We start from the raw sequence: 26,038 nt of genomic DNA, 5'->3' as shown, positions 1-26,038 counted from the left end.
CAGTAAATCGCGCTTTTAGTTTAGCGCTTTCCCAACATGTCTGTGGATCGGATTTCACTGTAGCATTTCTTTTTCCGTGCTGCATGGGCTCCGGGTGGGCGCATTGGTCGCCTGGAAGGGCATTGTGGGTAATCGATTTAACGTAGCTGAGGGAAGCACGTCATTGGGCCGAAAATGTAATAGCGGCCCGCGGTAAGAAGGGACACGTAATTCCGTCTCCTCAACGGTTGGGTCCTGCAACTTCTTTTCACGCTTTAAACCCGCTAATATTGCTTTTTACAATATTTCCGCTATCTGTCGCCAGGTGCCGCTGCTCAGAGGACCCTACCGTTGAGGGAACGGAATCACGCAGAAGGCAGAAGGGACACGAGTGCGTATGGAAAGAGACAGCAAAAATTATTACCTCAGCAAGAACAGTCCAAGCGGACTGCAAATTTATTTCCCTGCAATGTTGTCGGTGATATTTGGTTGCGTGCGCTTTGTAAGCAACAACCGCACGAATTCCTCTGAAGTTGAACTGTGTCCAGAGCGTATTTTGTCCGCTCGTGTGTTCTAGAAAATTAGTGCAGCAGACTAAACACACCTATCACATCACAGGCCATTTGATAAATTAAATTCGAAAATTAAAATCTCGTTTTGCGAGGCGCATTTTAGTAAAATCGGGACGAACGTGATACGCGATGTTACCGTTGACTCGCATTCAAAAAAAAAAAAAAAAAACAGGCATTCTCTACAAAACGGAGAAAAATGGACGCCTTTTCAATTTTATTTTCCGGAAAAGGGTTCTTTAAATCAGTTCACCTGTGGGGCTGAAACGTGGAGGCTAACCAAGAAAGTTCTACTTAAGTTGAGGACAACCCAGAGGGCTGTGGAACGAAAAATGGTAGGGGTAACATTAAGAGATAGAAAGCGTGCAGAGTGGGTCAGAGAAATAACTCAGGTTACCGACATTCTAGTGGAAATTAAGAAGTAATGGGCATGGGCAGTACATGTAGTGCGAAGAGAGGATAACCGATGATCGCTTAGGGTAACAAACTGCATTCCAAGGGAAGGAAAGCGTAGCAGGGGGCGGCAGAAAGTTAGGTGGGCGGATGAGGTTAAGAAGTTCACAGGGTTCAACCGGATACAGCTAGCACAGAACGAGGTAAATTGGAGAAATATGGGAGAGGCCTTCGCCCTGCAGTGGGTATAGTCAGGCTGATGATGATGATGATGATGATGATGATGATGATGATGATGATGATGATGATGATGATGATGATGAAATCAGGACAGATCATGAAATTGATTTCATTATTTCGAGCTAGTCAATTAAAGAATCGGATCCTATGGGTGTCTAGGGGGAATTGGGTTATCTTCTTTAAATAGGGTTTCGTTAAATCGAGCTGCGTGTGTGCGTGCTTGCGTGCGTGCGTATGTGTGCGAGAAAGAGGCAGCTTCTTGTCGGGGCTAGTTGGTAGCTGATCATGGTGAATGTAAAGGCACCGAAAACAGCACACACACACACATACACTACAGCTCGTTTGAGTGCGGTGGGGCCGTGCGGGCACCCAGGGGTGCAGAGGGCCCCGAATACCCTTGCGTGAATAAATGTCTTGTACTCCTCCTCTGTCCCGTTTTCTTCGCTTGTGTGTATGCGTGTGTATGCTTTTCGGCGCCTTTGAGTTTACTATGATAGAGAAAGCTTGCAGATGTAGTCTGGCCCCGGCTGGCATAGGAATTTTAATTAGACGCTGATGACGATGGAACGGAGATGTCGCATTGCCTGCTCCTGTCTAGATATTGACCTAAGTACCCTTTGGCACTCTTAACGACCTGTCAAAAGTTATAGCGGAGTCTGAAATGGCCGCCTTTGAGAGGAAAGAACAGTCCTGATTTCAAGGACACCAGAAGGTTCTGTGCCAAGCACCTACCATAGCAGCGGACACCTGCGCCGATTTTTCAGGTAAGGCAAAATTTCAGCGACGTCAAATGTGCGTTGACCAGCTGTACCCCGTTTGGTCGCAGGGCGCATAACCTAGACATAAAATACGGAGACACGACTGGAAATAAAATTGAGAACTGTGGCTGGAACAACGCGGTTAATGACGAGCGAAAAGAAGCACGGCAATGTAAAGACGAACTTGACGGGAAGAACATTTAGAAAACTCATTGGTACATTCGGACGGCAGTAAAAGTATGCTAGATGCGATTCTCAATTTTATTTCCAGTCACGTCTCTGGATTTTCTCCACAAATGCAATCTCCACAAATGAATCCCACAAATTCAATCGCCCAAATGCATCCAGTATGAGGAACGTACTATCGCAAATGAAGTGCAGCACAGTGTAACGTAAAATTAAATTTTAACGTAATAGGAATACATCTTTCGATGCAACAATTAATGTCCGGAAGGCATTCACATATGCTTGCCCCTTGATTATGAAGTTATTAATAATCGTCGCCCTAACCAGTGATCCACCTGGCAGTCGACATGAGATGTAGAGTTAAAAACACACCTGGATTATGCGCGTATACCGCTCGCGTAACAAAGTGTCCGTCCTCAAAGGATGTCACACTGTATCTCTCGAAGATTGACGTAATTTATGAGCAAAAAACGGCTGTATGAGATAGAGGGTAAAAGATTCCCTAAGGCAAAAATTTGCTCACGTGGAGTAAATATTCAATTATTTAAGAATAGAAAATTCCCGATTAGACGTCAGAATAGCCATAGACGTCGATAAAGTGTGCAGACGTCCAAACAGCCTTGGCCGTCATAGGCATCGAAATTGCGCAAAATAAGTCAAAATTATACGAAATCGTACAGAAAAGTTGCAAAGCTTTAATGCAGGCCTCGCCATTGAGTCCCAGTACCGAGAACAGTCAGTTAAGAGTAAAAGAAGAAAAATTTAGTAAAAGAGAATAAAATTTTAAATAAAGAAACTAGAAAGTGTAAAAGAGAAAAGGGGAACAAAAAAGTGAAAAGAGAAGAAGCAGATGAGTGAAAAAGCGGCAAATAAGAGCAAAGAGTCGCAGAAAGACTTTCGCCTTTTCGCACTTTAGAGAGATCTAAGTGCCCGCAACGAATTTTCTTCCAAATTACCTTATTTTCATTCTTAATACAAAAATAAATAAAAAATGCTGGCCGATCGTCTTTTTTCATCAGTGCCCACAGCGGGTGATTGACCAGATCGCTTTTAAAACATTTCAGTTGCACTGTTAACTTCGTTTTGCGGGCGCCTATTTTGGCACGTACCCACTTTGGGGGCGACCAAAAATTCGGAGGCGTCACATTCAATCCCCAGCCGTGTCATGGGCATGTGTCGCCCGGGGTCTTCATGGTCTTGAAGGCAGGAATGTACCACCTTTCCCAACCCCTACCTTTTCCTTAAACCTAAATAATAAAACTTTACTTAATTCCTTCCTGCCAGCCCAGAGTGCAATCTTTCTCTCTCTTTTTCTTTTTTGCTGATGCATATTCGAAAACTAAACTCGCAGTGCCAATCAGTTTCAAAAGTTCAGACCACATAGTCACTACCATCACTACCCCTGCCATCGACATGCTCATCACACTAAGCGCTAACCAGAAAGTACTGGATTAATTCGAATTCACTAACCTTTTCACTCATAAGACAAAAGTAATGTTTTTGCATTATACTAAAACAGCATGAGTAATAGCTATTTTTCACACGCTCCGCGCCAGGAAAACTTAGCCTCAGAATATGCTACCTTAGGAAACTTACGAGAGGCCTTAGCTACATCAAGCACATGCTACGAATGGCCTCAACAGCATCAGCATCAATGAAGACATCAGCAACGGGCGCCAACAGCCAACAGCCATCGAGCCGCGCAGCGCGCGCAATTTGCCGTTCGCAGGTGCCACAGCCACGTCTGGCCAGTGTGTCCCTGTCTTCGGCGCCGCAGGTAGTCGGACGCTCTCTCTCTCTCTGCCCTTCCGCCCCTGAGCTGAAAGGCACAGCGACCCGAGATGAGCTCCGCTGCCGTGGCTACCGAGGGCACCAATGCGGACAACCTCATCACCATCACGTCCGAAGCCAAACTGCTCTTCAACGACGAAGGCTGGACTCCCGCATTCGCCCCAGGAGCCACCTCGCGTGCCATGCCTCGCCTGAGAGAGCAGAGGAAGGCGCGCCAGTATTGCGACGTCGTGTTCAGGGCCACAGACGGTGCAGAGTTTTGGGCGCACCGGTTCGTCATGGCAGCCTGGTGAGCTACAGCTCTTTTCTCGCTCTAATTTCCTCTCGCAGTTACAAGTTATTTAACTGACATAGGTTGTCGCCGTCATCGATACGTTGAGAGTCCGGTGTTCAAGGAAAGCCCCAGAGTCGCCTGGCGTGCTCATAACGGCAACATTCGGTCCCAATTGTCGATTAACTCAAACTCCGTGAGGGGCTTCTAGTCGGTTTAGCATTCATTAATCGATATTTGGAACCCATTACTAGCACACATGGTATACCTTATGCATCATACAGTTCAAATATTCCGAATTCATTATCTTTAAACGCAGCAGTATTCAAGTTTACTCACTGTTCAGTAACAGTCATGTTTTTGTCCTTTAATGGCAAATTCAGTTTCTTTTCCGAATTAAAGGAAACGCCCAGTGTCTTTGGAGCCTTACCTATTCAGCAGTAAATAAAGGGAACATCATGTGATTTATCATTGGCTGTTTCTTAGTGCCCTCTAATGGGACATTCACTACCCGCTCCACTTTGTGCCTGTCATATACTTCGTGCATCTGAATGATGGTCCGTTGTATGCAGGCGGTATAGTTCTCGCAAACTTGTTAGTATATGTTATTGACATCTTGATAATCATCAGTGCACGCCATAAGCCGATTTCTTGTCCGTTACTCACGAGTTATTCAGTGTAGATTACGTGTTCACTAACGGACAGGTTAGGTGTCCGCTATAGGGTCTGTTAGTGTCGTTCTATCAATACGTTTAATGTTCTTTGACACTCGCGTGTCAAGAAAGGGGCTCTAAGGACGTTAAAAATTACAGACCAATCAGCTTACTGTCTCTTACGTATAAGGTATTTACTAAGGTAATCGCTAACAGAATCTGGGCAATCTGACTTCATTCAAGCAAAAGATCAAGCAGGTTTTCGGAAAGGGTACTCCACTATCGATCATATCCGTTGAATATAAGCAGCCCTTATACATAGCATTCACTGATTACGAAAAAGCATTTGACTCAGTAGAAACCTCGGCATTCATACAGCATTGCGAAATCAGGGTGTAGACGAGCCGTATGTGAATGTTCTGGATGATATCTACAGTGGCTGCAAAGCAACCATAGTTCTGCATAAAGAAAGTAACAAAATTTCCATAGAGAAAGGTGTTAGGCAAGGAGACACAACCTCCCCAGTACTATTCACAGCTTGCTTAAATGAAGTATTCGGAGAGTTTGAATGGGAGCAGTTAGGGATAAGGGTAGATGGAGAATACCTCAGTAATCTGCGATTTGCTGATTGCCTTGCTAAGCAACTCGGGGGAAGAACTGCAAATAAGGATTGATGACCTAGACAGGAAAAGTAGAAAGGTAGGCTTGAAAATCAATACGCAGAAGACAAAGGTAATGGTCAACAGCCTTGGGAAGGAACAGCAGTTCACAATAGGTACTAGTGAAGCACTGGAAGTGGTACACGAAGATGTCTACTTTTGACAGGTAGAAATCAGGTATCCAGACCGTGAAAGAGAAATAATTAGGAGAACAAGATTGGGATGGAGCTCATTAGGCAAGTACTCGCAGATTATGACAAGCAGCTTACCGGTATCTCAAGTTAGTAACATTCTAGTGGAAGTCAAGAAGAAGAAATGGGCATGGGCAGGGTATGTAATGCGAAAAGAGGATAACCGATGGTCGCTTAGGGTAACAAATTGAATTCCGAGGGAAGGAAAACACAGCGGGGGGCGGGTAAGATTAAGATTTAAGACGTTCGCAGGAGTCAAGTGGATGCAGCTAGCACAGGACAGGGTTAGTTGCAGGAATATTGGGGAGGCCTTCACCCTGCGATGGTTATATTCCGGCTGATGATGATGATGATGATGATGATGATGATGATGATGATGATGATGATGATGATGATGATGATGATGATGATGATGATGATGATGATGATGATGTAGGGCAGACATTGTCTGTCAGGGACACATAATCATTGCGTGCCCGTTGCTCATGCAGTCGATCTGGGACTGACTTGAACATCATCTGCGCAGTTGAGACATTTAGCGCCTCCTATCAACTAAACAGAGAGAATCTTCCGTGTCGGTAACACACTGACACCAAAGACAGAGATTAATGTTCGCGCTGTTTTTGTCTTCACTAGGTTGAACGTGTATTATGGATCGAGGGATCCTCACGCGTTTAGTCTCCGTTTATTTTATTTTATTTTTTAGACCGCAGTCGCCGTTGGCACCGTTGCTGGGGCAGTCGAACGAAAGAGTAACGAGTCAAGGCGATTTCTAAAACAAACAAAAAAAAAAAGCACAGCCATGCACGAGCTCTGCGCCGCCCTTTCATCGGCATGATGTGATAGTTCGCCTAGTGTCGTCATTTTCGGAATGTCTCGTTTGCAGCGCTCTCAATACATAGCCGCCATTTGCAATATTCCCTTGCTGTCTACCGTTGACTAACATCCCATGCACTCGTGTATGGTTCGTTTATGTAAAGCACGACGGTGTGAGGTAGCGCTGACTCTTGTGCGATGCAGGATCCCCCGCCAAAATCTTCACTTATGTATAATAAAGAGTTGCGTGTTCGTTCCCACAAACTTTTGTGAGGCTTATGGTGAGATTGAAATGACTCGGCATTTCCTACTCGCTTGCCCAAGGTTCTCGCTTCAGAGAAGGGTGCGTTTAGAAATCTCTATCCCCCCCCCCCCCCCCCCCCAATTGAGGTTTTCTTCTCTCCTACGGTGCGAGTGCCGTGAATTTGCGTTGCCTCAAATTTTTGAATGCTTAAACAACTACATCACAGCCACTAGAAGATTCCCTTGCTTACAAATGAATACGAAATTTGCACGCTTAAAACCTTGGCTCAAAATTTTTTTGCTTTAATTCAGTTCTACGATCTTGAATGATATTGTTATGTGGTGCACCATGCTGGCATTCAGCAAGTGATGAACGAAGTGTATGGGTATATGGACTGAGTGCTGAGCTGTGCGCTTAGGCTTAGCTTCAAGTGGACGACTTGTCTTTGTTACTTGGACGACGTCACTGTTTTCTCATCCACTTTTGAAAGCCACCTCTCTCGCCTTTCTACCATTCTCGAGTTATTCCGCCGCGCGCCGGCCTTCAACTCAAATCCAAGAAATGCAGTTTCGGCCATCGTGAAATCAAAATTCTTGGCCACTTAGCGAATGCTGCTGGTGTTCAGTCTGACCCCGATAAGATTCGCGCCTTGCGTACTTTTCCCACGCAACGTTCATCTAGTGATGTTCGAAGTTTTCTCGGCTTGTGTTCGTAATTCCGTCGTTTCGTCCAGAACTTCTGAAACGACCGCCCTACTGAAAAAAGATGCGTCCTTTTCTAAGGGCCCTGACCAAGCTGCAACTTTCTCCGAACTTCTCGCTGCTCTCACCAATCCACCCGTCTTGTCCCATTTCAACCCTTCGGCTCCTACCGAGCTCCGCACTAACGCACGTGGACACGACATTGGAGCTATCCTCACTCAGCGACACCACGGCCGCACCAATATGACTGCGTATGCCAACCGCCTACTATACTATCTAGGGCAGAACAAAACTACTCTATCACAGAAAGGAAGTGCCTAGCTCTTGTTCGGCCTATTGCAAAATTCCACCCTTATTTGTTTGGGCGACCATTTACTGTTATCACGAACCACCATGCCTTGTGCTGGCTATTTACTCAAAGACCCCACTGGACGTTTGGGACGCTAGGTGTTAAGGTTGCAAGAATACACCTTTTTCCTGGTTTATAAGTCTGGTCGGCTTCACCAAGATGCAGACTGCTTGTCCCATCACCCTGTCGATCCTCCCAGCTCTACGACCTGTGACTGACGCGTGCGTCCTGTCTTTATCGGCCTTTCTCCACAGAACCGACGAACAGCGTTTGGACTCCGCGCTCCTGTCTATCATCGACCGTCTGACTACCGGCCAGTCTCATCCTGCCCTCGCCATATTCGTACTCCAAGGGGACGCACTATACCGCCGCAGTATGCGAGCTGATGGCGCTGAGCTCTTGCTCGTCGTTCCAAAACATCTGCGCTCCACCATCTTTGAAAAATTTCGTGATGTTCCCACCGCTGGACATCTTGGCGTGTCCCGCACGTATGACAGCGTCCGCCGACGTTTTTACTGGCCGGGTCTATATCGCTCAGTTCATCATTATGTGGCTGCATATGAGCTGTGCTAGCATCGGAAAAAACCATCCGTATTGCCATCAGGACACCTGCAGCCAATCTACATCCCGACTGAACCGTTTTTCCGTGTTGGTGTTGATTTGCTTGGACCCTTCTCAGTCTCTGCGTCGGGCAACAAATGGAGCGCCGTAGCAACCGACTATGCTACGCGCTACGCCATTACCCGCGCGATCCCGACTAGCTGCGCTACAGACGTCGCTGATTTCCTCCTCCACGATGTGAATACTAACACGGTGCCCCTCGTGAACTACTCACGAATCGTGGTCGCTGCTTCCTCTCCAAAGTAGTTGACGAGTTACTTCGTGTGTGCACCGTCCGCGACAAATTTACCACCGCCTATCATCCTCAGACCAACGGCCTCACAGAACGCCTCATAACCGTACGCTCACAGATATGTTATCAATGTACGTTTCCGGCGACCATCGGGATTGGTACATTCTTCTATTCTTTCTAACATTCGCCTACAACTCTTCTCGTCATGATACCACCGGTTACTCTCCCTTTTATCTGCTCTTTGGACGACACCCATTACTCCCCTTTGATACATCGCTACCCACTACTGACGCCGCTACTAGTACTTATGCTCGTGATGCCATCTCCCGCGCTAATGATGCTCGCTAAATTGCTCGCGACAGGTTCTTTGCCTCCCAAGGCTCCCAGCAATCCCGTTAAAAAAGTCGCCACCGCGGTATGTGCACTACGCCGCAGGCTCTCTCGTACTGCTCCCATCCCGCCGGGTGGGCTTGTGCGAAAAACTTCTACCACGCTACACAGGCCCCTACCGTATCTTAAGTCGAATCACCGACGTCACATACCAAATCGAACCGTTGAACCCGAAGTCTTCTGCACCACGAGTTTCCGACATTGTGCATGTGACACGACTCAAGCCGTATTATTCACGCCCTGCTTCGTTTATCTAGAACGCACCGGGACTGTGCTTCTGCGGCGGGGGTGATGTTATGTGGTGCACCATGCTGGCATTCAGCAAGTGAAGAACGAAGTGTCTGGGTGTGTGGACGAAGACGAGGCTAAGTGTTGAGTTGTGCGGTTAAGCGGTGCCCATCGATTTCAGAGTGGTGTTGCCCATCGATGCGCAATTTCCACTCGTAACAATATGTTTCTATTTCTTTAGTCTATCATTGATTTTTTTTAACTAATCCAGTATACGGATTATTGTTGGCTGTCTTCATTAAACCCTGGCCAATCCCCTCTCGTGGGCACGTGTAATGATACAAGGAAGAAGACATATTGTCCGCGCATGTCGTGCTAGTCTCAGCGTTGCCTTCCAAGAAGAAGAAGAAGAAGAATGAACGACGCTGCTACTAAACGAGCTGCCCGAGCAGAAACTGAGCGCCACCGACGACAGAATCAAGATGTGTATACCGCCGGATCAGCAGCTAAGCACCGCCGCCGAGAGGACCCTTCATACTCCAATTGCTTGCCGTAACCAGTTGCTTAACCAGTTCTAGTAATCGACGGTTGACTGCGCCACCGAGGGGCACTACCGTTCGCGCTGCCGAAGCTGAAGAGCTGCACTTAAATTTCACATTAGGAAATATTGTAATCGTTCTCAAAATTTTCTTGTACGCAATAACTTTTGTCGTGCACACTTGACGTCTTCGTGGCATACTACACCGAAGAGTTTTCAGGGCGCGGTTAACGCGACAGCAAAATTCGACTCCACGTTTTGATCCAACGCTAGCTCGCGGAGCGTGGCGTTGTCATTGGTAGCGTTCATTCATTCATTGTTTACTTTCCATAATATGCGGCTTATTTATTTTCGATATCTGATTATCTGAGTACTGTGTGCGGCTTCAAACGCCTCACACGTCGCTTAATACCTATCTTCCCTCCGTGCGGTGGGCCGGTCTCCTTCACGTTCACTAGTTTTCGCTTTGCATCTGCTAATGTTTCCGGCTCAATTAAACGTAGGGTATGAGATATTTTAATTACTATCTATCTTGAGCGCGTTTTTAGGCTCTGTGAAGCCGACGGGTGTGTAAGCAATGAAATGTACAACCTGGGTTTAAATTTTTAGTTGGCATGGTTCCCTTTCGGGCCGCATGTTTACGCCTTACATACAACAGTCCTCAAATACTAGAATGGCGGTTCTCATTCAGCTGCAGGTAATCAAGGATTCCATAAGGTCCTCATTACGTAGCTAGCTAGAATGAGGAAGCAGCCATGTACTCCGCAAAACTTGCATCATGACTCCACATTGGTTATGACGCCTTTAATACTCTTGGCGTATTGAAGTCACGTTTTCTTTATTGCCGTGTCTTTTTAAATGCAACATAAGGCTACTGAATGCATTCGTAAGGTCCGATCACGGGGTATGGATTGGCGTGCGCAGTTCATTTATGCTTCCCAGAGTTGACGGCAATATTTACTTGCTTTCCTACCTGCACCGCGGATGTCTCATAGAGAGTATCTCATTCGCGTCCTTGAGGCCAGGTCATATGAGAGGCGTCGAGTCAAAGAAGAGCAGAGACGTTGCAATTGTGGTAGCCCATTGTTAGACCACGTCGATTAGGCAAAGCGTTTCTTTGTTAATATAGTTGGTTTAAGGCGCATTTAGAATTAAGCAAGTGTTCGCATTTAGTGGGTAGACTTCAGTAGTAAGCCGATGTGTTACTTTGGAGCGCACCTAGAATTTGATATATGTTCTCATTTCGTACACGAACTTACCGCGAAGTTGTTCAGGATCTTCATGTTTTGCACTCCGCTGAATTCAGTTAGTGTGCTCTTCGTGTTTACTGCGAGTAGTGATGACGTTTCCGCGCTTCTCTCGCTGTCTCATCCCACTGCAGGTTCACCGGCTGCAACAACCTCTTCAGAGTAATCAAAGATGCGATGACCAAAGACCAGGACGACGAACAGTGGGTGCCACCCATCCGCGTGGTTGTTAGCGACGTGAGCAGCGACACGCTAGACCTGCTCGTAGACTTCGCGTACCAGGCGCCGCTCCATACGCGCATCGGGCTGCACAACATCGACCAAGTGCTCGAGACGGCCGAGATGTACAACGTGAGTTGGGGCAGTTGAAGCAAACTACAGCTGTGCGTTCATAGTGCACAGCCGCTGACATGGCAAATACTAGTGGACAGCAGAGCCGGTGGATAGCCTGTAGCAGGGGGTTGCAGGTATACCTATATGCACCACGGTAAACGAATACACACGACACGAACTCAATACCATCTGCATTTTAGGATGAAAAGCGCAGATTTAGTTTGGTTTGTGGGGTTTAACGTCCCAAAGCGACTCAGGCTATGAGAGACGCCGTAGTGGAGGACTCCGGAAATTTCAACCACCTGAGCCTCTTTAATGTGCACTGACATCGCACAGCACACGGGTGCCTTGCTTTTCGCCTCCATCGAAAAGTGGCCGCCGAGGCCGGAATTCGATCCCGCGTCCTTGGGTACAGTAGTCGAGCGCCGTAACCACTGCGCAACCTCGGCGGGGTGAAAAGAGCAGAATGGCATGGCAGTAAAGCTAACAGCATTATCTCCCTGCTGTGCATAAACGTGTTAGACGTCACAGGAAATATAAAAGGGCTACAGGCGGGTGCAACATGATAACAAAGCCGCAATCGACCTTGAGAAGCATCCAATGGCACCGACGGGTTCCAGTGCCATTGTGGATAACCGCTTTTCTCGTACTGCGACCGTTAGTACTGGTTCATTATGGAGTAATCCAGTTGACCATGACGTTATTATGAAAGGCCTCCTTCGGGCTTCATTTAACTTAAATCTTGAGTTGTAGCCGTGAAGCGTCTCTAAATTCGAAAAAAAAAAACTGAGTGACAAGGCGTGGCTTCAAATACTGCATGTGACATACAGCAACGGAAGTACTTAGTACACTGGCTCCGAAAATAGGAGAGCCGGCATCACGAACTAAGCACAGAGACGATGCGCAGAGGCTAGAGCCGCAAGAATCGCAACATGACTGACACATCTCTCATTTTCGAAAATTAGCGTCTCAATTAATTGGCAACTCGAGCAAAAGAACGAGGTGGCATGATGGTGAATGGAGGACCAGCAAGAGCTGGTTTTAAAAGAGGGTAAAAGCACAGCTCACTAGAATACGACACAAGGGGAACAGCTGCGACTAGAGCTGAGCTAGCTACTGAATGTATGAAAATATTGGGCTTGGAATTGTTATGTCAGAGAAAGAATTACAATTCTGTAATAACGCTGTCACGATACTAGCGGACCACCCATGGTCATAATGGGCTCGTATGTAATCCAAGAAATCAATTTGGTTTGGTTCCCTGTGCCCGTACTCACGTTCCAATTTTAACTCGGAAAACAGAGGGTTTAGCCACTGTAACTCTCCACAGCTAAATAAAATATTTGAAGGAAACAGATTACGCGGAGCGCCAAACGCACTTTTGCACGGCTGGAGATGAAATCAAAGGAGCGTACAAAAAAGGCCGTACGAAGTTACGATGCATTAATGCAGTCAACATCAGGGATATGAAGACGGACGTCGATGAGCCGTAGCTGACTCCTGGTGGCGTTCCTTTGTGACATCGTTGAGGCTTAGGGATCGTGGATGGTAGGCTTTTTAAACGTGCCTCTAGAAGGCTGGATATTGGTTCCGCAATGTGCAAGGCCCAGGTCTACTGTGCAGCGCAGACATGCACAAACGTAAAGGTTCGAACATGTGACAATAGGACATCTTGTATGTCTCAAGTAACTAAAGTGCAGGAGAGGGTTCCATGCAATGGACAACGACCGCGGTGTGTTGTGTCGCTGTTTATATTTTGGTTTCGAAATAGCGCGATCGATAATCTACTGTCCCAGTGTAGGAAGAACCAAGTATATCGCCAACAGTCCGGCGCGATCATCTGGTCAAGGCTGCCAAATCGGAATGCAGGATTTCGGTATCTTGCGACATTATTGTTAAGGCAACGGTTCAACTTGGTCTTCGCAGAACGCTGAAGGCGTCATCCGTACCACAAAACCGAGCAGTACAGTCGAGGAAAAAATAGCAAGGTTCTTGAGCGACAGTCAGAATATTTTAGGAAAGGTGACAGTGACCTTGTTGGTACGCTTGTCGTTCGTTCCTCATGACACATTTCACCAGCCTCAGCTGTCGAAATGTAGAATATGGTCGAGGTCGGTGGCTGAAGGTGACCGCCAGAACCACAGGCAACAAGTCTTCTGAGACAGAGCTTAGTATCTTTGCATAGCCTCTTTACCTACGGAACTGCGGGAGGCCGGAGACCTATAGGAACGGGAGAGGGGTGATACCGGGGACTCATTCCTCTAATGCCCCGACTCTGCTCAGAACACACTCGTTCTCGTTTGCTGAGTGGCAGTTTTTGAACTCGTGTGCTCTGCGGGTAGCGTTCAACTAACGATGTGCTAATGATCCCAAGTACAAAGTACAAAGCCAGGGTATGAGAAAGATCCAGTCTGTCGCTTCTTCGTTCACGAAGACGCTGCTCGAGATGGCTTGTAGCGACCGTGTCCGAACGGAGCTTTGGTGTCCGAGCTGCTTTTTAAGCTGTGAGATAAATCAATGGAACACGGACTGCATGGGTCATCTGCGACGGAAGTGGCCTTTGTGTGCACTGGAAGACTTAGTGGAGGGTGGGTCACGAAGACTTTGGAGTACAACGTGGAGGGTCGTCGTCGCGCGTAATGAAGAGGATGGAAACATTGAACATGGTCTCCATAGAAGCACCACAGTTGCCAGTGATTTGCCACTTTTCTCAGATTTTCAAGCCTGCTGATGTGGCACGATAACTTCGGTGGACGTGAACCGCGCCTAATAGTCGGCAGCGTACTTTAATCGTTTGAAAAGCGGTTTCAAGGTGGAGCATAGTGTTTGCTGCGGTGAGGGCGCCTTCGTCGTCTCCTCGAATCATCCCTTTTATAGGTACCGATGAATCTACGCGCAGGCGGGACCCTCCAATCTTCAGAGAAGACCCTGGAGGATGTGACCTCTAATTGAAAGTTCTATCGAGTAGACGTTTTTGTGTTGCTAGGAATGGCTTGTGCTCAGAAGTGCAGACTCGTAGAAACGTACCAACGGCTGTTCCGTTGCCGAGGTTATCAGTCGCCGCGCAGTACCGACTTATGCCCGGCGCCTACAGCAGTAGGTGCCTCGCGCGAACTGCACCTACGGCTCTGCTTCGTCGTCTTTGATTTAGCGACAAGAACAAAAATTCCAGTATTGCTCTTAGCTACAATTAAGGGCTGAACGGTGAAAAGCCTTCTTCTTCTCCTCCTTCTTCTTCTTTCTCTTCTTCTTCTTCTTTCTCTTCTTCTTTCTCTTCTTCTCTTTCTTCTTCTTTTTCTTCTTCTCTTTCTTCTCTTTCTTCTTCTTTCCCTTCTTCTTTCCCTTCTTCTTTCCCTTCTTCTTTCCCTTCTTCTTTTCCTTCTTTTCCTTCTTCTTTTTCTTCTTCTTTTCCTTCTTCTTCTTTTCCTTCTTCTTCTTTTTCTTCTTCTTTTTCTTCTTTTCTTCTTTTCCTTTTCCTTTTTCTTTTTCTTTATCTTTTTCTTTATCTTTTTCTTTCTCTTTTTCTTTCTTTTTCTTTTTCTTTTTCTTCTTTTTTTTCTTCTTCTTCTTCTTCTTCTTTTCCTTCTTTTTCTTCTTTTTCTTCTTCTTATCATTTGCCTCTCTGTTTGCCCCTTTTTCTCCTATGCGTATGGCTTGCTTCTTTCTGCACTTCATTTCATCTTTTTTTTTTTCGCAGACACACCTCGCGAAGACGATATTTTTACAATGAGCCTAGAAAGGCTTTCGCTTTAATAATAAAGTTTCTGTACGAAAAGTGTCGAGGGGGGGGGGGGGGTTGAACGTTCCAAAGCGACTCAGACAGCCTTAGTGGGGAGGACGCCGGAAATTACGGCTATCTGGGGTTCTTTCACGTGCACTGACATCGCATGGTATACGGCTGCCTTGCTTTTCAACAAGGGGGGTGCTTCTCCCGCGCAGTCATATGATCACGAGGTTGTAGAGGGATTCTGAAGTCAAGGACGTCATTAAATTCCACTGGGCAAGCATATTACGCTTTTGTATTTTCGTTTTCAAAAGCTATTGAGAAACTTCTCGTTGCCAAAAAGACCGTGTCCAGGCTATAAACATCAAAAATTGAAGATTGGAAGTCGTCCCTGTCTTGTTAGAGGGAAAAGACCGTTTTACCAATCTAAGGGTACAACGCCGGCACTATCACAGATGTTGACATAAATCGACGACGAAAGACTGCACCTATTTGTACTTCGTGTTTGTGCGTAAATAAAAAAAAACATAACCTGCAATAAATGCATCGGTTCCCAAACTACACACTGGACTGTAGTTTTCACAGTACCTTAACTCGCATGTAGCGGATCTTGCGTGCAAGTGATAATAACATTACAATACGAAAGGTTATATAGAGCAAGGACGCAGGAGAATCGAATTCTCCATATTAAGGCACTGCAAGGTACGCCAACTCAATAAGACAAAGTTTTTACAAGAATGAGCCAAAAATCCTTCGCACTCCATGGACAGTCCTCGGCGCTATTTCTGCGGATTCTTTTTGTCAGCTTTGCCTTTTGTAATCTGTGCTGCACTGAAATTTTATTTCCATTCGTTTCGTTCTAACAACGCAGATAAGCAAGATCCGCGACCACTGCGTCAGCATGCTCGAGCAGAACCTGGAGCCAGACACTTGCATTGGCATTTACCAGCTGGCCATCAGAAGGGGATACAACCACCTCGCTGAAGACGCCTTTCGCTACCTGATCCTTCACTTTGATGAGGTACGAACTTGCCAAGTGACACAGAGCCGGATAGCTCTTTTAGAGGGCAAAAAGGGGAGTTTTATACAAAAATTCGCGTTGAGCCCTACGTGTAGAAGTTTCACTGACGCTCGCTACTGAAGTCCAGGCTAGTTAATTTGCCTTTTGTTACCAATAACATCCCACAGAAAACGCATGAGCGTGAAAGACAGGAAACGAGCACTTGAGTTTCCCTGCCTGTATTTCCCGTTCCTGTTTTCCGGTCCGCTATTCATTGAGCGTTTATCTTAGACGGGTGCTTTCCATGGCTGAGCAGCAGGGCAAAAAATTGCTATACATAAGGTTAATATGATCGCTCGTTCTCCCAAAATAGTCGATGAGGTAACACAGCGAGAATAGTTTTGGCACGGATGACAAATAACGACTAGAATGACTGTGCACTTCAGTGTATTAGCAAATCTAGTTGAATTTCAGCCTGCGCGTAGGCCATAGATCATAAGGGCTACCAGTCGTCACTTCTTTCGTATTTCTTTGTTTTCAAATAAAGGTAGCTTTTATTTATTGATTGATTCATGAATTGGCTGAATCATGATTAGATTGTTTCGTTGGATAATTTATTAATAGGCTGATTTATTTATTTATTTATTTATTTATTTATTTATTTATTTATTTATTTATTTATTTATTTATTTATTTATTTATTTATTTATTTATTTATTTATTTATTTATTTATTTATTTATTTATTTATTTAGCTACGCATCTCGCATAACCGGGGGTTATACAGCTTTTTCCATTAATGCTTAACGTCAATAGTAATAACATGGGAATCATGCCAGGGACAAACGAGGAATGAAGGAGTGTCGGTCGCAACTTCAGTTATGAAAGACGAATATATTTGTGAACGAAGGATTCTAATGTTAAACTGAAGGTTATCATCCACTCCTTGTGTATCATATAGACTCTTCTATCAAGTACTTAAGACATCTGCCAGCTCTAGAAGAATAGCAGCAAAGTCGCGCTCATGCAAAGAAATTACCGAGCTTTTCCTAGAGCATTTAATGAATGCAAGGATCTGCCCGTATATGGTTCAAAAATCACGAGGCAGCTTTGAAGGATTGGGAGATCTTCAAGAAAGTTTTTGACTGCCTTAGCAAATGTTGTTCGGAAGGAAAAAGCCAAGGTCATCCTTCAATCAAGGCTTGGCTTAACTTTTGCCTTGGCTACAAGCCCGTCGTGAAGGTCGCGCGAAGCCTCAAAAGCAAGCTCTTCTGGTTTGGTTTGGTTTGTAGGGTTTAACGTCACAAAGCAACTCAGGCTATGAGACCAAGATACTTTGTTGGGTGAGTTGGTACTTATTCATAGTTGTGAGTCAGCGCTTGTACTGTGGCTTTCTTTTATCCTGTCCTTTGTCTTCGTGTTCGCGCTGTTTATATTAATAATGAACAGGCTATGAGAGACGCCGTAGTGGAAGACTCCAGAAATTTCGACCACCTGGTGTTCTTTAACGTGCACTGACATCGCACAGCACACGGGCGCCTTGATTTTCGCCTCCATCGAAAAGCGGCCGCCGAGACCGGGATTTGATCCCGCGTCCTTGGGAACAGTAGTCGAGCGCCGTAACCACTGCGCCACCCCGGTGGGGTAGCTCTTCGGGTTTACCTGCCAGGATCTCACTTGGGCTGGTAATGTAGGCAATTGATTTCTGGCTCCCTGCGACATTAGACGCCCTACGTATAGCGAACGGAGCTGTTCTTTTCAGCTTAATCGCGCCGTTGACTTGAATTGACCATCTCCGTATCCAGGTTTGGGGGCATTCCCAGTTCGACACCCTCACCCCGGAAGACATGCGAACCATCCTGACGGACAACAGACTGCACGCGCCCAGCGAGGTGGACCACACATTCCGTGCGATCCTGAAGTGGATATCGGCGGACGCGGCAGAGAGGACGAAATACCTCGCTCAGTTTCTACCCCTCGTGCGATTCGCACGATGCAGCGTCACGTGAGTTCCGCGCCCTCGTAGCCGACAAATTCTAGGGGACACTTTGGACCACTAAAGTGCAATGAGTCGAAAGCGCAGTGGTTCTTGAGTCCTTAGAGCGATGTTTAAAGCAGTTGCGAATTTGGAACGCTGCTGATTCCTACTTAACTGCGTCTGTTTCTGTCTGCTATGTGGTGCGGCGTTCGAGGAAGCGCCAAAGCAAAGGCGCCGCACGGACACCTGGATCGGACGCCCGGCCGGGTCAGCTTCTTATATGCGATATATATGAGTGAATCGCCTGACTGGACGTGGCGTGGTATGGCCGGACGTGACGCCACGATGACGTCATATTCTGTTATTAGGCATGACCGGATGTGACGTCATGATGGCGTAATGTCCGGTCATGACCGATGACGCCACTGGAATCTCGCTTATTTCCGCGGAGTCTCGTAAAGTGTGACACTTCTCGCGGACGCATACACAGACGGACGGACACTCAGCTGATATCATGAGCCTTTGCAGATATAATCCTTGCAAAGGGAGGTAATTGTGATTTTTGCACCGAGTGTTGCAACTTAAAGCATAACAAGCATACATTTTTATGGCGTAGATGAATTTTGCTTTTGGTTAAAAGCAAGCTCAATTTTAATTTCTGTTAATCCCTTGAAGCGACGTGCATGAGATTAAAAACTAGGGCTAGTCACGTGGAATTCATCTGCGCGCAATAAATTTCCAATAATTCAACTTCGTTTCTTCTGTCGCTTAAGATTTGGTTTCAACAAGGTCTGTCTCTCGCAATTCATTCCTTGTGTCTTGGCCATCCCCTTGGAGTAGCTTTGTGCCAATTTTATTTGTGACCAACAGCAACAAGCTAGCATCTGATCTATGACGTCTCATGCATGCAAGAATCCCACTATAACCGCTGCTTCGTTGTCTTTGCTCCCATCAGTTCTTACGAGCGGGGTTAAAAACAAAAGAAGCATCTATTAGGGATTTTGATCGCTCACGGGGCCACAACTCGTCTCCCACATCATAATCATAGCTCGGGTTTTCTATTTTTTCTTTTTTTTTTTCGTGTGATGACGCATATCTGACGCATCCCTAGAACGAAACGTCTTAATGCGGAACAGAAATAGCGAATATCATTTGGTAACTAACGTATTCTGGGAAAATGGAATCCGGCATGAAATGTTCCACATCTACAGCGCGATAAGCGGGACAAGAGAGAAAACGTATAACGACCAACATAGCGCTGTTTGTCGTTATATGTTTTCTCTCTTGTCCCGTTTATCGCGTTGTAGATACGGAACATCGTCACCAACTCGCCCAACAACTGACCATGTCGGCCTACATGAAAGGCACTGACTGCACTGCCGTGGCTGTTCCGGGCTTTCGCAAACCCCTTACAAATGACAGTGAGCAGATCGAATTATGACCTATAGTGAGCGCGGAAGTAAAATGTTGCAAATATTAAAGTGAAACGCTGAGCCTATCGGCTACAGAGCGCACTTTCTAATTATCGTTTGCCATAGCCCTTGTATGGTCGTTCTTTTCCGCAACTGAAAATTTGCCTAGTCTATTCCTTACTTCCTGCAAGGGTATATGCTCATGATTGTGAACGGACGGACGGGATGGGACGGACTGATGTTTGGATGGATGTTAGGAGCGTACCCCCTTTGGAACGGACTGGTGATAGTCATCACCACGGTCAACTAGCGCCACCTGCCGGACACCAGCTGCGACATCCACATATTCGCACACGGCCGATGGCCAGAAGACGTATCACGACCCAGACACAACGCACATTCCAAGGACTCCGAACCCTCCCAGTACACGAAACGCAAAGCCCAGAGGCCAAAACACCGCGCACTACGAAGACGCTTCGTTCACCCTTGTTGTCGGGGACAAAAACGGACAAAAACCAGATCAGAAGGACGTGTCAGGAGACGGCTGTTTTGTTCCCCTGATCGCCGGCCAAGCGGCCACTCGCGGGTGTGTGTGTTTGTGCGCGCTTGTGTGTGTGTGTATGTTTACGCGCCGCAGTGCCCTTTTCGGAAATGGCACGGCTGCTTCTTGCCTCTGCCGGCCAGTCGACCAACGGCTCGTCGCCCCTCAAAGCGTCCCGATCCACTGGCGCCGTTGAGGGCACAGCGATGGGCCTAACAAGACTCGGACGCCCGCCTGCCCTGAAATCCGAGCTTACTAGGGGGCTGCGGACCAGCACCGGGGACGCGAGGAGTGAGTGAGGAGGATTCCTCTGTTACCGACACCTAGGGTCCCTACCGACACCGCCGAACGAGCGCCGCGACTGCCAGGCTCCAAGGGCCCACGCAAGCGTGGGGCCCCCCTAAAAAAAAGGGAAAGAAGGGAAGGCCTGGAGAGAGGAACACGGCCAACCGTCGTCGAAGGACAGTGGCTTGCAAGACGCCGAACGAAACGGTCGTCAGTTTGAATTTGTGTACAGTTTCTTTCATATGTAGCCATTAAATCAGTTTGTTAAGTTTCACCGGAGTTTTATTCTGTGACCAAATTATCTCAACGCAGACACGACGACCACAACGATTAATACGACTGACACTTGTCTTCAGTCGTATAATCCGTTGAAATGTTGTCACCTGTAGCTAAAAAAAAAAAAAACTAAAAAGTGTGGTGAGCTGGCACGCCGCGAGACTGGCACTGATGGTCTACTCTTGCTACGTGCCGCATAATCGTATCCATAACGTATTTCCTGTGTTTGTACCGCGCAGTTTTGACGGCCCTAGAAGAAAGAGAATTCAAACTTCCCCCTACAAAATTTGGTGTTCAACGCCATGCAGTGCGCTGCGGCAGCCGTAAAACTGAAGCGGTTGTTAAGATTTTCGGAATTTTTTGTTCATATGCTATTATCCGGGTTATCTAAATGAGCTGGGAAATTTGCTAGCCTTATTATATTTAAATTTACACCTTAATACTTTAATGGCAGAAAGTGAAGTGGAACTCAAGAGACTCCTGATGCGCGTACAAGAAGAGATTGAGAAGTTTGGGCTTAAACTGAACATTAAAAAGACAAAGATCATGGCGTCTTGCCCTATCACGTCCTGGAGCATCAATGGACAAGAAGCGGAAGCTGTGACAGATTTTCTCTTCTTGGGCTCCAAGATTACCTCGGAAGGAGACTGCAGCCACGAAATTAGGAGACGCCTGCTTCTGGGAAAGAGAGCAATGGTTAGCCTTGACCGCCTAGTAAAGAGCAGAGACATTAGTCTGCCAACCAAGATCCGTATAACTCGTGCCATGGTCTTTCCAGTTGTGATGTATGGATGCGAGAGTTGGACTGTGAAGAAGGCTGACCGCCGAAGAATTGACGCGTTTGAATTGTGGTGCTGGCGAAGACTCTTGAGAGTTCCTTGGACTGCCAGCAGATCAAATCAGTCGATATTGTCGACCATAAGCCCTGACTGCTCATTGGAGGGTCAAATTCTAAAGTTAAAGCTCAGCTACTTTGGTCATCTGATGAGAAGAGAGGAGTCGCTGGAGAAAGATTTGACGTTGGGAAAGGTTGAGGGTCGCCGGAGAAGGGGTAGGCAGCAAACGCGATGGTTAGATGGCATCCTCGAGGCACTGCAGATGAAGTTATGTGATGTTAGGAAGATCCTGAGAGACCGGAAAGCGTGGCGTGACATGGTCCATAGGGTCACGAAGAGTCGGACACGACTGAATGACTGAACTGCACTGAACTTACAGGCTTGCAGGGGATTCAGTCAGTTGGTTGCGGGTTCATAATAAACCTGTAAAGGAAAATAAGTATTACACGACGAATATTGTCTAGAATTAATACGAACGCTAAATGGCACTAAGCTGCAGCTCCATCCGGGCATCCGGATTTTCAGGTGCGTGGCGGCAATTGTCTGCTGTTGTGCTAATATATATGTACAATCCAACAAACTGGGGGGGGGGGGGGGAGCAGCGTACTTTGCCAGGAACCATTTGTAAACGCGCGCCTTGCATATATTGGTCACTAATAGAATGGCCATTCAATTCCTTTTTTGTTTTTCTCGAACAGGGAGTTAGACCGGATTGTCACGGATCCTCAAGTGCAAGCTGACGGAGACAGCCTTATGGTTCTCAACGCGATCCACCAGGTGGGTTACTGTTCTGCGTCGAGGTGTTACTACCGCGCTCTCTAAACATAGAGGTTTAGAGCTGAAACGTTGTACAGAGTAAAAGTAATATAAATTTCTAGCTCGATGTTTTTAGGCTGAAATACTGGTAAAAACGGACGCAGAAAAAGTAACGATCCTTGTGATACCGGTTACCATCTGTTTTTTATCATTTGTCCACTCACTCGTCAAGACCTAGACTCACATACTCCTCAGGGTCTATGCTATTCCGGATGACAGCCTCCTTCCTCCACTAGGGAGGGCTGGGAGGCGGCCCTGTACAGCTCGAGCCTTGAAGCCCAGCGGGCCCTGGTCCAGAGAACTCTGGCAGCGGCGGCGGCCAATGGCGTCCCGGAATAGGGTCTGTCACCCAGCGCCATAACCATCCCCACTTCCCTTTCTCAAATCATTTCAGTGTCACAATGATTTTCTCCTCCTCCTCCGACCCAGGTTTCGAGATTATTCAGCAGCCCTTCCCTGCGACACCTCTTTCTTTCTTTCTTTCTTTCTTTCTTTCTTTCTTTCTTTCTTTCTTTCTTTCTTTCTTTCTTTCTTTCTTTCTTTCTTTCTTTCTTTCTTTCTTTCTTTCTTTCCACTACTACTTCCTTCCCTTCTCTTACTCAATAATACTTCCGTGCGAGCTGCTCGGTTAGATGAATCAAAAGGCTTCTGGCGCTTCATAGTCACTAACAGACGCACATTGTATCCTCACGTCTTTTTGTCACGTCTTCTTCTTCATACCAAAAATAATTGCCAGTTGATAGTATGCGCACCATCGGTGTGAACGTCTTGCTGTAATATCGTGCGTGCATGCGTGTGTACGTGTGCGTGTGCGTGTGTTAGTGACTATGCAGCTCCAGAAGTCTTTAGATTCAAATCCTGTCTCCAGCGGGAATCGAACCTACATCCCTCGGAACCCCAGCCGAGCCTTTTAACCAACTGCGCCACGCCCGGGATCGTGAAACGTGTATCATAATTCTCCTTGTCTACCATGAAGATGATAGCAGCGATGACAATGACGCTGCAATTAGAAATAACGACAATGATGGCAGTAGATATGATAATGACGGTGCGTTTAGTTGATAAAGATATTGAGAGCAAACGTGGTGCACCGTGTGCACCAGCAACGCTTCGGTTTTCGATTTTCTGCACATTCTAGTGATCTCGGAATTTTACATTGCGAATCCCTATGGCAAACTAGTCTCCACACAAAGAGAATTTATTGTGTACATACATGCACATACAAAAAACACGCATTACCCACAGACCAATGGCACTATCCAGCTTGACCTGAAGGTGGATGCAAAGTGGGAAATGAAATGGCATGACACCGCCTTGAGCGCTACATAAATAAACTGTCGCGTCACAACTTCGATACGAAATCACGTGATATTTCCGATATCACTTTCTACTCGTTCGTTCTGCTCACGTGAGCCACTCCTGCATGCAAAATGAATATTGGTTTATAGGAAAGGAAAGGCGCACTATCTGTCACACTTCGTGGACATTTAGCTCCTCAGTAAAAAGAGAGAAGGTGGGGGAAAACGCGTAAATGGAGAACGAGCCATAGTAGAGGACTTTGAAGTCATTTCGACAACCTGGGCATCATTTACATGCACTGACATCGCACAGTACAAGAACACCTCTCCGTTTCGCCTCCATCGAAACGCGGCGGTCGGTTTCGAACCAAGGTATACTGCGGGCGGTCGGGTTTGAACCAAGGAATACTGCGGTCCACTAGCCTGGCGACTTAACCTAGAGCCACCGCAGCGGGGCCACCACTCATGAGGCATGTAAGGATTTACAAGGATAATTTTCTATAAACCAAATGTGCATTACATTTAGCCTCAAGTTACGTGTTCTTCAAATTAGGACAATCTAATACAACGAAATGCTAGTCATGAATGAGGCAAATAAGAATTTCGCCTTATCAGACAGTCCTAATTTTGAGAACAAAAATCCTGCAGCTAAATGTAAATGACAATTGGCGTTAATTTTTATGGGGTATAACGTCTCAAAGCCATAGAGCAATGAGAGACGCGCCGTAATCGAATGCTTCGGAAATTACGTCCACCTGGGGTTCTTAACGTTCATCGACATCACACAGCACATGGGTGCCTTGGTTTTCAAAAAAAAAGAGGATAAAATTGTAAATTTGTTTATAGGAGAGGCGCAGCATTTATCACACACCTATGACACTAAGCAAAGGGGAGGAGCTACACCTCCACAAGCTACAGACCAACACTTTTAACAACCCACGAAGACTACACACAATATATCCAGAGTCATTTGACTCACAATGCAAATTCTGCGGGGAGAAGGCGGACCTGTACCATATAGTGTGGGCATGCCAGCGAAATCAAAATGTCACTATCAATAACCAGCCAACGCAGGAAGGGTGGGAGGCAGCTCTGACCAGCTCGGACGCAAGGGGTCAAAAAGAACTCGTCGAAAGAGCGAGGACAGCAGCCTACGCCAATGGGTTTCCGGAATGAGGACTCCAACCACCGCTACAGCCTCCGGAACATTTTCAATAAAATATTTTTACCACCACCATCACACACCTCCGTGGGAACCTTCACCGCACCCTAGGTGAAGGAAGGAAAAGGGCACTGTATCGAAAAGCCGCCGCCGCTGCCGGGATTCAGTTTTATAGGGAAGGAAAGGGGCAATATCTGTCAAACCTCCATGGATGACCGACCCGCGCCGTAAGAAAAAGGAGGAAGGCTGGTGTGAAAGAGGAAAGAGAGAAAGAAGTTGTTGTGGACGATCTAGAGATTTTAACGTGCACTGGCAACGCACAGCACTTAGACATCTTTGTGATCCACCTCCGTGAAAAGCGGCCGCCGTGGTCGGGTTCGAATCCGGGTACTCTGGTTCAGAACCAGAGTACCGAGCGCTTGAACTGCTGATCCATCACGGTGGGTTGGTGTCGCTTCTTGCTCACATTTTATGCTCACACTTCCTACTCACGCCACTCGTGAGGTAAATAGGTCCTTAAAACCTTAAGGCCTTAAAAAAGGTAACAAATTTTCTCTTCTGATAACAGAGCAGGTTCAAGTATGGGAAATCTCGAGATATAATAGTACGGAACCTTCCACGACATGGCAGCCGCAGCTGCTGCAGTACAAAGGGCTCGGAGATCCCTGTGCCCAAATCGACGCAATTAACCTTATTATTGGTGGTTTCGATGTTGAGGATGATGTAATCTACGATAAATATATGTGAACATTAATTTATGCTCTATTTAAGGCCTTACGATCCTGCACTGCCGATTAGAACTATATACATGATTGTAGTTCGCGACCGAAGACGTATATCTGGATTTTCCCCGACACCACGTTTCTCACGCAGTCGCTGACTCGTCATTCGATGGTTCTTGGCGAGTGTGCCGGCGTCGACCTTTCCGCGAAACTATGGCTCATCCCACGAATCCCCAAGGACATTTTGTTCCTCTTTGGGGGCTGGACGTCGGGTGCGAGCAACAACTTGCATACCTTCAACTCCCGCACCGCCACATGGCGCCTCATCGGAATCCAGCCCACATCACCCCGGTATGCGTGCCGCTTTATTTTAGTGCAAATGTACGCGTTGCCTCTCTACTTGCTGAAGTTTTGTGCAGACTGTGAAAGGTATTGTTGAGCGAGTTAAGGAACAGTACTGTATGACAAAAGAAAATGATTTCTCGAGGCCGCGCAGTCGCGACTAATGCATCAGACGAAGACAAGAAATCGTGTCGAAACGTTGGTTAACGGGGTGAGGTTCCCCTCTTACTTCTTGTTCTCTTTGTGCATTTATGCATT

General features: G+C 46.7%; 2 protein-coding genes across 3 annotated transcripts in view; one reads left to right on the top strand and one right to left on the bottom strand.

Annotated features, from left to right (window-relative positions):
• The window catches only part of LOC146208271 (sodium-dependent nutrient amino acid transporter 1-like), a 140,450-nt gene that overhangs the window by 96,466 nt on the left and 17,946 nt on the right, over window positions 1-26,038 (bottom strand). The window lies entirely within an intron of this gene.
• The window catches only part of LOC146208272 (kelch-like protein 10), a 38,596-nt gene continuing 13,776 nt past the window's right edge, over window positions 1,219-26,038 (top strand). Inside the window, exons 1-6 of the mRNA XM_084592405.1 lie at window positions 1,219-4,205; window positions 11,191-11,407; window positions 15,985-16,134; window positions 17,918-18,117; window positions 22,139-22,217; window positions 25,590-25,789. Coding sequence (XP_084448531.1) covers window positions 3,967-4,205; window positions 11,191-11,407; window positions 15,985-16,134; window positions 17,918-18,117; window positions 22,139-22,217; window positions 25,590-25,789 — 1,085 coding nt within the window. The 5' untranslated portion in view covers window positions 1,219-3,966. The remainder of the gene's footprint in view (window positions 4,206-11,190; window positions 11,408-15,984; window positions 16,135-17,917; window positions 18,118-22,138; window positions 22,218-25,589; window positions 25,790-26,038) is intronic.

Source organism: Amblyomma maculatum, chromosome 1 (genome assembly GCF_055883805.1).
Source record: "Amblyomma maculatum isolate TAMU_Amacu chromosome 1, ASM5588380v1, whole genome shotgun sequence".
In the NCBI taxonomy this organism is placed as follows: Eukaryota; Metazoa; Arthropoda; class Arachnida; order Ixodida; family Ixodidae; genus Amblyomma; species Amblyomma maculatum.
This window is presented reverse-complemented; position numbering and strand designations above follow the sequence as displayed.